The 11,780-nt window shown below is 28.5% G+C and overlaps 1 protein-coding gene across 1 annotated transcript; it reads left to right on the top strand.

Moving 5' to 3' along the window:
* Positions 1-2,523: 2,523 nt before the first annotated feature.
* Positions 2,524-5,847, top strand: LOC113871583 (ankyrin repeat domain-containing protein 13B-like). The gene is made up of 2 exons (XM_027508675.1): positions 2,524-3,888; positions 5,515-5,847. Exons 1-2 carry the CDS (start codon positions 2,524-2,526, stop codon positions 5,845-5,847), a joined length of 1,698 nt encoding a protein of 565 aa, XP_027364476.1.
* The last annotated feature ends 5,933 nt before the right edge of the window (positions 5,848-11,780 follow it).

Below are 11,780 nucleotides of genomic sequence, written 5' to 3'. Positions count from 1 at the left end.
TAGTATATGGTTGATAATATATATTTATTTATTTTACTTGCTTGAATTTGAACGAGTTAAATGTAATTTGAAATGTTTTTTTTTATTTAGTCTATGAGAATATTTTTCTTCATATTGATTATTAAATTAATAAAATAGTAAAAAAAATAATATTTCTCTAAAAAGTGTGATGTTAATTTTAAATAAACAATAGAAAAAAATTCATAAAATATGTTAGTTTTAGAGTGATAATTTTTTAAAAAATTATTAAAAATAGAAATATAAATTTTAAAAATATTAATTTTTAGACAGCAAAATATATATAATTTTTTATTTTTTAAAAAATAAAGAAAGAATAGCAAGAAAATAACTTTTTTTAAAATATGTTTGTTTTAGAGTGAGAATATTTTTTTTATAAAAATAGAAATATAAATTTTAAAAATATTAATTTTTAGAGGAAGAAAAACATTTAATTATTGTATTTTTTGAAAAAAAATAAAAATATAAAGGACAATAATATCATTTATATTCTTAAACTTTTTATCACTCTCTCTTCTTAATATTAAACATCCAAATAAAAGGAGAGGTTTAATCATTCCTTTTCTCCTTTCCTTTCCCTTTCAAAATCTTTCCCTCTCCCTCCAAACTGTTAAACAAAGTCTTAGACTCGTTGAAATGTATTCAAGATGATGGACTAATTTAATATAAATAGGACTATTTTGCTGACAAAAACAAACATTTGATAATTTTATATATTTAGCACTTCTTAAAATTTGGTGTTATTAGGAGTAATCCTACTTGAGAAAAACAAGAATTCAACTATTAAATGTCCTCAAGACAATAGTTAAAGAATCAATAAACTAAAAAGGTAATTCTAAATTACTAGATTATATGTATATGAGCACTAAAAATTTTTTCTAGAATATTGCAAAATTTTACTTGATACTTTTATGTTAAATAGAAAAAATTTCAAATGATGTATTTCTAAAAAAAATTGTCTCTGTTATACTTAACCTTTTGCAATTATTATTTATAATTTCTCTTACATTTTATTCATTTTAATCACCACTATTGTTGATTTAAAATTGTTTGAAATAGTTTTATAATAAACAAGATTAGTTTTTTGAACTTTAAAATTAGTAGGCAAAGAAATACTTTTAAAATTTATAAAAGAAAAGAAAAACATCTTGAAAATGTTAATTTTTACTCTTTCTATATCAAATTATCTATTGTTTAATGTGTTTCAAATATAGAAAATAAAAAAATAAAATAGTGACACTAATTATTATTAAATAATAGTCTCTTTTGACTGCATATCATTGTTAAAAGAGTTGGTGTGTAACTGTATATTAATTAAATATTTAGGAAAATATAAAAAGTAGGAGTGTTTTATAATTAATTCATATTTTATTAAATTTCTAACGTAATACAAAATTTAAAACACAATAAAATTATAAAATGATAAATAATTTGAAATGAAGGGAGTAATATAAAAATACTAAAATAACTAATCTTTTGAAAATATTTATTTTAAAAATAAAGAAATCAATAAAACTTGTTAAGAAAGTAAAAGTGAAAGCTTTTATGAAAAATTATTACTAACACACCTTAGCATGATATTCAATACAATATTTCATCTTGAGTTCTAATAAAAAATTATTTTTAATAAACAATTATATTTATTGATTATTTATTAATAATTGTAAAATGCTTGCTAATTACTAAATATGTAAATTAGTTAGTAGAAATTGTTTCATCTTACAACTTTTGGGTTCAATCAATGATTTTGTCTGAAGTGATTCCATTAAAATAATGAAAAAATAAATGAATAACTATGATACGAAAATAAAGGGAAAAAAAATAATGGGTGACTGCTAGGTGAGAGCTGGCTTAGAGTTAGTATGCCAACATGCAGGATGCCATAGTTTGACCCTATTAAAACGGATTGAACTTAAACAACTTCCACTTCCTATCCACACACGCAATAGAAAACTCTATGAAAAATTTTAAGATACCTTTTTTAATTAGCATAAATATGAAAAATATTAAAAAGAAAATATCCTTAATCCCTTTGGCTTAATTTAGGATAGTTGAGTTTTTTCTCTACCACTCTTAGATCCACGCACGTGCTAGTTTAAAATGGTCGTTTCCATTTTTAAGCCTTTTGCATCCAAGTATCTACTACCTGCTTTTAGATCCCATTATCGGTGAATATTACCTTTTTCTTTTATATTTTCACTATGAAATCTCCCCTCTTCACATTTTTTCTCTCCTATCTTTATGCCTCATCAAGTGCTTGGTTTGACCCTTGTCCTTTTTGCTTCTAACAATTGTCTCAGCTATATTGATTTTGTCGTTTGATGATATCAAAGTTTGATTAAATTTCATTTATGATTTTCATGAAATTTTCCTTGTTTTGAAAAGACAATTGTCAATAGAATCATTTTACTTTGAGTTTCTCATAATTCTAGTTTTGAAATTAGTTTGTGATTGTGATTATTTGTTATTGTGGATTGCTAGCTAGCTACCGTCCAATTTTGAGGTATGGCAGACTTTAATGTCTCAGCATATGCTCATAGTTCTGTGCACAAGGCCATAGTATTAAAGAATCATGATGATCTTCAGGAGATTCTTGCAAGGTTACCAAAACTTTGTAACCCCTATAATATTAAAAATGAGGCTGCAGCAATACATGAAGATGATAAGGTTACAACCATCTCTGCTGTGGTGCATAGGAGGGATGTGCCAAATGGTGACACCCCTCTTCACTTGGCTGCAAAACTTGGTGATGTGGTAGCAACTGAAATGCTCATTGCTGCTGGTGCAAATTATAGATTGAAGAACAAGGAAGGATGGACTGCTCTTAGAGAAGCTATCATTAATAAACAAAATAAAGTAGCAAAGATTATGATTACTTATTCTTGGAATGATTATGATGAAAAATGGCATAGAAGGTTGCCTCGTTATATAGGGACTATGAGAAGGATGAGGGACTTCTACATGGAGATCACATTCCATTTTGAGAGTTCTGTGATACCCTTCATTTCAAGGATTGCACCTTCTGATACTTACAAAATTTGGAAAAGGGGTGGGAATATGAGGGCCGATATGACTTTGGCTGGCTTTGATGGTATGAAAATAAAGAGGTCTGATCAAAGCCTTTTTTTCCTTGGTGATGGATTAGAAGATCAGAAGAAAGTCCCAGGATCACTGTGCATGGTCTCACACAAGAAGAAGGAAGTGGTTGTTGTTTCTGCACCTCCTGAAGATTCAAAACCGACCGATAGAGAGGTTAGGTTGTTATTGGATAAAAAGTCTAGATCTCAAGTATGTAAGGTTGGACTTGATCTGAGTCAGGCACTTCTTGCTCCCCAAATGACTTGGAGGGGAAAGGAGAAAAAAGAAAGTGTGGGGACATGGAAAGCTAAGGTATATGAGATGCAAAATGTGGTTCTAACTGTGAAATCCAAAGCTCTTCCTGGAGCTCCACCTGATCCTAAGTCATCTCCCGAAGAAAGTACAAAGGAAAATGAAAAATTTGAAGACACTTTAACAGATGATGACAGGAAGCAATTAGAAGTTGCTATGAATGCATCAGATGAAAATAGTCATACTCACAAAAGTAATGTAAAGAAAGAAAAGAAAGGAAGGTCTAGTGGACACAGAGAAAAAGGGCACCATAAGGGAAAAAACAACAATTCTGCTAACAGTAGGAGCCAGGTAAATGCAAGTGATGACACTGAGTATAAGAAAGGGATGATGCCTGTTCTTTGGCTTTCCCATGACTTTCCCCTAAAAATTGAAGAATTGCTACCAATGCTTGATATTCTTGCCGAGAAAGTTAAAGCAATCAAACGTTTAAGAGAACTCCTTACAACAACACTTCCAAAGGAAACCTTTCCAGTCAAGGTATGTCCTTTTTTTGTTTTGTCATATATGCATTTTAATTTCTTTCCAACACAGCCAACAAGCATTACCAGAATGTACATGTAATTATGTTTACTCTTTTTTTTTTTCTATCTTGTTTTCCTTAATGCACTACCCAGAAGGGAAAATTATTAGATGTCTTATCATATGTTGGTTATGGTTGATTTTATTCTTTTCTATATTCTAAAGGTACAGTGTACTATTTCGCTGCACATGTTTGTGCCTAAATGCTTCTATAGCAATTTATCTAAATTCATTAATGTTTGTCAGTTAGTTATCTCCTCAAAAGACTATTTCAATTGTGAAGAATGAAATTTGTCTTAGCTTGCATGTGGCAATGATTTTTTAAAAACTACAAAACTACAAAACTTGCCATTTAGATATTAGATAACAGTTGGTTAGATCCTGTGCATTTCTTTTGCATCTAGTAATGCTTATACAAATAACACTTGGTTTTTCAAAAGACTAATGTTATGCTTGGAAGGGTGAATATGAAATGTATTGAAGAGTAAAGGAGTAAATTATGAGTGTATCTAACCATAGATCATGATTTGGAACATTCATCCTTCCCTTATTCATCTCCCTGATTCACATATATCAAGCACACCTTAAAATTTTGTGCTTTGAAAAGCACAGAACTCATTTGGGGAACCTGATAAAAAAAAGAGGTCTAGTTAACCAGTAACCTTAGGAAATCGTTTAGGAACTAATAATAAAATAATTTTGTTGGAATGCACAAGGAGGGGGGAGATGCATTAGTATATTTTTTAATAAAAAATATTCACTTTTAATTGCTTACGTAGGTCCCTTAAGATATTGGTTAACATTTGTCAAAACTAAAAAGTTATACTTTGTAATAGTATGGAAAATCAAAACTTTATTTTGTTTTGTTCTTTCTATAAATTAAATGAAAGGATAATAAGCTTGTTTAACGCATGACCTGAAGGTTGAGATAGAAGAATTCAATTCAACCAAGAGTTCACTCAGGACCCAAGAACATAGAGTTTAACATGAATTTGGCTTGAGAAGTTTGAGCCTCATTGTTGAATAGGTAGCAATGGCTCAACCACCTTCATTATGACATCAGTATGAGGAAAGCTGCCAACAAATTAATAGTTATAAATTTTTACAGAATGTGTATGTAGATGGATCATTTGTACAATTGCCATTGCTTAGGTATATATTGTTGCAATTGATAGTTCTTGGAATATGTGCTCACCCCAAAAAAATTAACAGGAGTTATATCCAATTTAGCCATCAAAATGAACTATTTGAACATTGACATCTAGTTGTGCTAATGTAGTATTTACGGGTAAGGTTGCATCCCTGCCAGAGTACAAATTCAACAGTTTGACATTAGGACTATACACATGCACATCATTTGTATTTGTCACCGATCGGTTTATTCCTCTCCTATTTTTGTTATTTAAAAGGAGTTACTAGTAAACTATGTGGATTGGTATTTGGTGGGACTAATAGGAAAGAATTAATGATCTTATTAATGATTTATTTTCTATCTTGTCATTATTGTCTTTTCCATATTCTTATTCAATTTTTTTATTGATATGCATGATTATAAGACACATTTCATTGCCTTTGCAAATTCAGGTTGCCATCCCTGTGGTGTCCACAGTTAGAGTATTAGTAACTTTTACAAGGTTTGAAGAATTACAACAAGTAGATGAGTTTGAATCAGCCCCATCAAGCCCTACTAGTGCTGACCTAGAGAATTCAAATATAGAACAATCCTCATCAACATCGTCATGGTATCAGTGGATGAAGACTCCCTCTAGATCTGGTTCTTCTGCTGTGGAATCTAGCAGTAGGACAAATGAAAACCAAGATCTATTTGCTATTCCCTCAGGTTATACATGGCTAACCTATAGAGAAATGGTGAAGAAACAACAAGAAAAGAACAAGAAAAAGCCACGGAAGTCATAACTAAAAGGGTTGAAACAAGGAAAAATATAACTATAGTTAGATTCACTTCCCTCGCATATAACCTATGCCAAACATCAATTGTAAGCACTAGCCTTATTTTAACACATGATTTGTAACTTTTATATTTAGTTTATTTTTATTGAGCAAAAGTAGTGGCATGAACCAAATCACAATTGTAACCACAGTTTGAAACTTTATTTAGGAGAATCCACCGTATTTAAACCTTGAACCACAAAACAACAAACATAAAAAGTACACACAATTTTAGAGGTTAATTCTATATGATTTGTTCACCTATTCATTGCTTATCAATGTTCTTACAACAAGCTCAAATGTACAAGCATAAAGGCAATAAAGTAGATAACTTATTTAATCATAAAATAAGTGGACAACTTATATTATTAAAAGAAGATTTATAAATAAAAATATGACATCATAAGATCCTAAGAGGGTTGTAATTATGTTTATATAAAATAAGAACTTAAAAATGAAGCTTTAAAAGATTTGTAAAAAAATGAAAGAATGATCCATGACCTCTCAAAGCTAAAAAAGGAAAAAGTAAAAAAACTAAATACAATTCTTGACTGAATTATTGTGCCTCTGCTGGTTTTATCATATCGTTTAGGGAAATTGAAATGATTGTTATGTGTTATGAATGGCTTTAATTTTATTCCTATATTTAATAGTTGATGTAAACCATTTAAAATGTAAAATTGGTTGATAAAAAATAAATAAATTGAGTGAAAATAGAAGAGGATTTCATCTTTAGAGAGCACTTTTGTGGGAGATCAATAATTCATAAGAGAATTATTTTTTGTAGTCTTTTTTTCTTTTCTCATTAATAGAGATTCTCCTTAGTAATAATTATCTTTCATATAGTTAAATTTCTATGTCAAATATGACTTTATCATAACAAATTAGTATTAGAGCTATGGCATCTGCAAAGTTTGACATTTAGAAATTTACTAGCAAAAGTAAATTCAAAATGTGGCACGTGAAGATGCTCTCTCTTTTCACGTAACAAGAATGTGAGTTGGTGTTGGAAAGAGAAGTAAAGTTGTCAATCAAGCTTACATTTGCACAAAAGAATGCAATAATGAATAAGGTGCATAGTAAAATTTTGTTATCGCTAGGTGATGAAGTTTTTAGAGAAAAGACTACTAATAAGCTTAGGGCAGAGCTTGAAAGTCGATACATGACAAAGTCTCTCCATAATTGTCTTTGTTTGAAGAAATAATTATATAATATGCAAATGCATGAAGGTGAGTACACTTATAAACATATCGATAATTTCAATTAAATTGTTCTTAGTTTAAAAATATTGATGTTGGAGTGGATGACGAGGACTAAGCTATTTTTATTCTTAGTTCTTTGTCAAGAGCTTATGAAAACTTTGTAGCCATAATAATTTTTAAAAGAAATTCATCATCGATGGAGGAAGTAAAAACAATGTTACAATCTTAGGAATTTGAAAAGGCGAATTGCCAATTCATATAGTGGCACTAGCTTTGGTGAAGGTTTAATGGTAAGAGGAAGAATATGACAAAAAGAAGAAAAACTTTTAAAGAAGTTGGTCAAATTCCTGCAACAAAAATAAGAACAATAATATAAAGGACATTGGAAGAAATAGTGCCAAGATCTTAGGAGAGATAAAGTAAATACTTTAGAGTTTGGTGAAGTAGTTGTAGCCTCAGAAGAATTAGAAGGTGAAAATGTTCTCCTCATCTCATCTAATGTCAATGATGATGAATAAATTCTTGATTTAGCATGTACTTTCCATATGATGCCGAATAAAGATTGATTTGTCATGTTCTAAGAGGTTGACAATGTCAAAGTTTTAATGCAGAATAATGGTGCTTGTAACATAGTTGGTAAAGGTACAATGCAAATTAAGATAGTTGATAGTATTGTGAGAACATTAACCAAAGTGGAGGTATGTGCTCAAACTCCACAAAAATTTAATTTCCTTGAGCACATTAGACTCTCTTAGTTGTTCATTCTAAACTGAAGGTGGAGTTTTAAGATTTTTTTAGAGGTGCCTTAATAGTTATGAAGGGAAGGTTAAAGAATGGACTATATATCTTGCAAGGTAGCATAGTGGTAGATACAATTGTGCTTTCTTCTATTTCTGATATTGACCAAACTCGTTTTTGGCATATGAGGTTATGCCATGTAAGTGAACGTGGAATGAATGAACTTAGCAAAAGAGGCTTGCTTGGTGGACAATGGACTCGAAACCTAGATTTTTGTGAACATTGTGTTTATGGAAAACAATGTAAAGTGAAATTTACATTGTAGTTCAAAGAATGCGAGGGACTCTTGATTATATCCATTCAAACCTTTGGGGTCCGTTATGTGTTCCTTCCCATAGTGGAGCAGAGTATATATTGATGAGAATTAAAGAAGGCCATTGAAGACCAAAGCTTGAAGGAATTGGAAGGACTTCAAGGACCAATAATAAGGGCAAGGGCAAAGAAAATAAATAGAGACTTAGAAAATATGGTTGTTGTCCTATCTGAAAGAGATCTTAATTTAGATTAAAACAGCCAAGATGGTCAATTACATATGCTCAGAGAACTTGGACTCCAATGAGTTTTATTAGGATTTAATTACTATGTTTAGTTTATTTATTTTAATATTAGTTATTACTTATTTTAAATTTTTAGTTAGAATAAAATTTTAATATTTTATTTAGTTTAGGGTTTTCTCTTCAATATTCTTCCTATAATTTTCTCTCACATACAATTAATTATACATTATATAAATCAATACAATATCTCAAAGATTGAACACTTTCGGATTCAACCCAATCGTACAATTTAAAACACATTAAAATTTAATCATGCATCACAGATATATTACCGAAGATCACACTCTCTTGGTCTTAATAAAAAAAATCACTTATCCTAAAGTTTAGCATTTTCTATTTTTCATCTTCCAGTATACATATTATTTAAAATAATAATTCACAACATTAATTGTACATACATAATAATAAATAACAAAATCATAAAAACTTCTTAAAACTTGTTTTGCTCATAACTCTTACTACAAAATTTTATCTAGGTAATTTCTAAAACAAATCATAGGTTTTTCATGCTTTAGGAACTCATTTTCTACATTATATTTTCAAGAAAACCTTATAGCTTTGCTATTCAGAACATGGTAGTTTGAGTTTTCTGAGTCAAAATATATAAATAGGACTTAGGTAACTCTCTTTACTTGAAAATGAGTCTTTTGCAACAAAGAGATGAGAAGTGATGTCTCTAAAATCAGGTTCTTCCTAAGATCAAAAGGAAGGGTGTAAAGTTTATTATTTTTTTTTTATGGAAGATATTGTTTGAAAGACCAAGTTCTTCTTAAACATTCAAAGTGGAGTAACTTTGATAAGAAACAAAAGGATGGAATAGAATTGAGATTAGGAGATCAAGCTCTAAGAAATTACTTGGGATCTAGTGAAAAAATATGTTCAAGCTTAGATCTGAGAGAGTTTTGGAGAGTAATGGTGTTTTTTAACTGGGGAAGGAGTGAGAAAACAGACAGTGATATGAGAAAGGGTTATTGGCCTTATGTTTTAAATTTTAAAACAATGAAGTTATTTATATACTATTTTCACTCACGACTTATCGCTTGAGCAAGCCTATTCTTGCTTGAGCAAGCCTATTCTCGCTTAGGTGAAAACACTAGATAGAAAATTTTACCTAGTTTTTTTTGTTTTTACAATCTTGCTTAAGCGAGACAGGCTCGCTTGTGCCTTCTCACCTGAGTGAGAGAACAATTGGGGTGATAGTATCTATTCTTGCCTAAGTGAGCACGCTTTGTAGGTTGTGTCAGATTTAGTTATTTTGATTATGTTTCAAGTTGTGTTGGCGTCGACCTTTGATTTATTTGATGCCTTATGTACTCAGTTCTACTGTGTGTACTTATTTACTTTTAGCACTTGGATTTACTTGACATTCGGTGCATTGAGCCTAACATTTTGTTACATTCTAGAGTTTTGTTTAATGCTAAGGAAAAGGTATTTCCAACATTTCTAACTAGACAATGAAAGTATGTATACATGTGTTTTACTTTATATCAATGACCAAATATTACACAAGGATGAACTTATGGAGATTTTGATTATACCTTATGTACATAATGAATGTATATATTGATTGATGTTATGTTTTGGATGTTAGCTTTATAAAAGAGAAGAAAATACATTTATAATTTTGAGAATGTTATTATGAGAAGATTATGTTATTGATGTTAACTCTCTCACATCATGTGTGATTATATACTATGCTACTAAGTATTTGTCAAGTTTAGGGTTAGAGATGTCACATGTAAAGGTGGCTGAATTTAGCTTGTTTCTCCAAGTTCAATTTTGACATCACTTTCTTAGCCAATTTGGACTATAAATTTGGTTGCATGCAAGGCTTAATTTAACCAATTTTACCTAAGGTTTCATGTAAATTTTTGGGTTGCACTTAAGTCTCAATGAATTCAATTTTTTTAAAAGTATTTTATGGTCATTATGGCTGCACCAATTCTCTCTTGATTTGGTTCTAAAATTATCCTTTAAAATAAGTTTAATTGATACTTAAATGAAGGTATCATTTCCCAAGTTTATAATCTCAATCTAACTAAATTTTTGGTTTGTTCTTTAAATTTTTTGAATATTAGTTAGAATCTCTTTTTAAATAACTTGTTCCTCTTAACTTAATACTCACCTCATGTCATCTTAATCTCTACTTTGCCGACAAAATTTCTTAAATTATTTATTCGATTACACTTTATATAAACTTCACTAATTTAAGCCTTAATTAGTTTAGGTCTAATTCCTATTTTATATGAAATTTATGACTATTAATTTTCAATTTTCTTAGGATTTTTATTGCCTATTTCATATTTTTTATATTCTCTTTAACTTAGACTTAAAAATTTTCACTTAAGAGTTCTTAAGAATTCTTAACAACTAAAATATGAAAAAAGAAAAAGTTTCAAAACAAGAAACATATTACAACAACCATTCTTAAATTTCTCTCATCATCCAAAACTACAACACAACAATAAAAATACTTTAAGTAAACTCAACAATTTCATATACCTTCAACAATAATTCTTTTCACTTTGATATTTTTTCATATATGGCAATGAATTTATTCAGTAACTACTATTTGTTAATAGTAAACACAACACTATAATTAGTAAAGTTAGTTAAAAAGATATCAAACAATATTTAAGTACATGTTTGAACTTTTTTTTTTTTACAACTATATTCTTTTTCTTTTATACTAATAGAATTTTTTTTGGTCACCTAAAATTAAATATGACAAATATGGTAATGTATATGAAAGACTGACATGGACCTTAAATGAAGTTTTAAAACTATAAATTAAAAATATTGATAATATACCTTTTAAATACATATTTTAGTACATTTCATATAACTAATTTATTTTTAAAAATATTAAAATACTTAATTTTATAAATTAATAATATTCTTCGTAGATAGTATAACTACTTAACTTTATTCAGATATCTTAAATTTTGATTTTAATTTATATTCTTTAAATAAGAAAATTTTGAGCCATATATTTATTATATTTCATTAAATCTATAATATTCTACTGTATTTGATTATTCAACCTATTTGTAAAACTTGATTGACCAAGTTTCTTTATTTTAATTCTCTTTTAAAAATTTTATTTTATTAATTTGATATAATTGACGTGATTTTTAAAATTGATATTTTAAATAATTGAGTTTTTTTAACGTATTACTTTTTAAATCTAATAACAAATACTTAAGATTATAAATAAGTTAAATTATTAATAAACTATTTAAGCTTGACTCATTAAATATTAACTAAACTTATTTATTTAATTAAATAATGAAAATTAAATTTTAAATTAGATTAAATTATTTAAATTAGTTAAATTTAATTC

The sequence above is a fragment of the Abrus precatorius genome, unplaced genomic scaffold, assembly GCF_003935025.1.
Source record: "Abrus precatorius isolate BTA unplaced genomic scaffold, Abrus_2018 Scaffold7, whole genome shotgun sequence".
Lineage (NCBI taxonomy): Eukaryota > Viridiplantae > Streptophyta > Magnoliopsida > Fabales > Fabaceae > Abrus > Abrus precatorius.
Note: the sequence above shows the minus strand (reverse complement) of the source record. Positions and strands in the feature narration are given on the sequence as shown.

Bases quoted from the DNA above. Each gene is read 5' to 3' on its own strand.
- LOC113871583 (XM_027508675.1), top strand. From the start codon at position 2,524: ATGGCAGACTTTAATGTCTCAGCATATGCTCATAGTTCTGTGCACAAG. The intron at 3,889-5,514 runs GTATGTCCTTTT...TTGCAAATTCAG, and splicing joins AGGAAACCTTTCCAGTCAAG to GTTGCCATCCCTGTGGTGTC.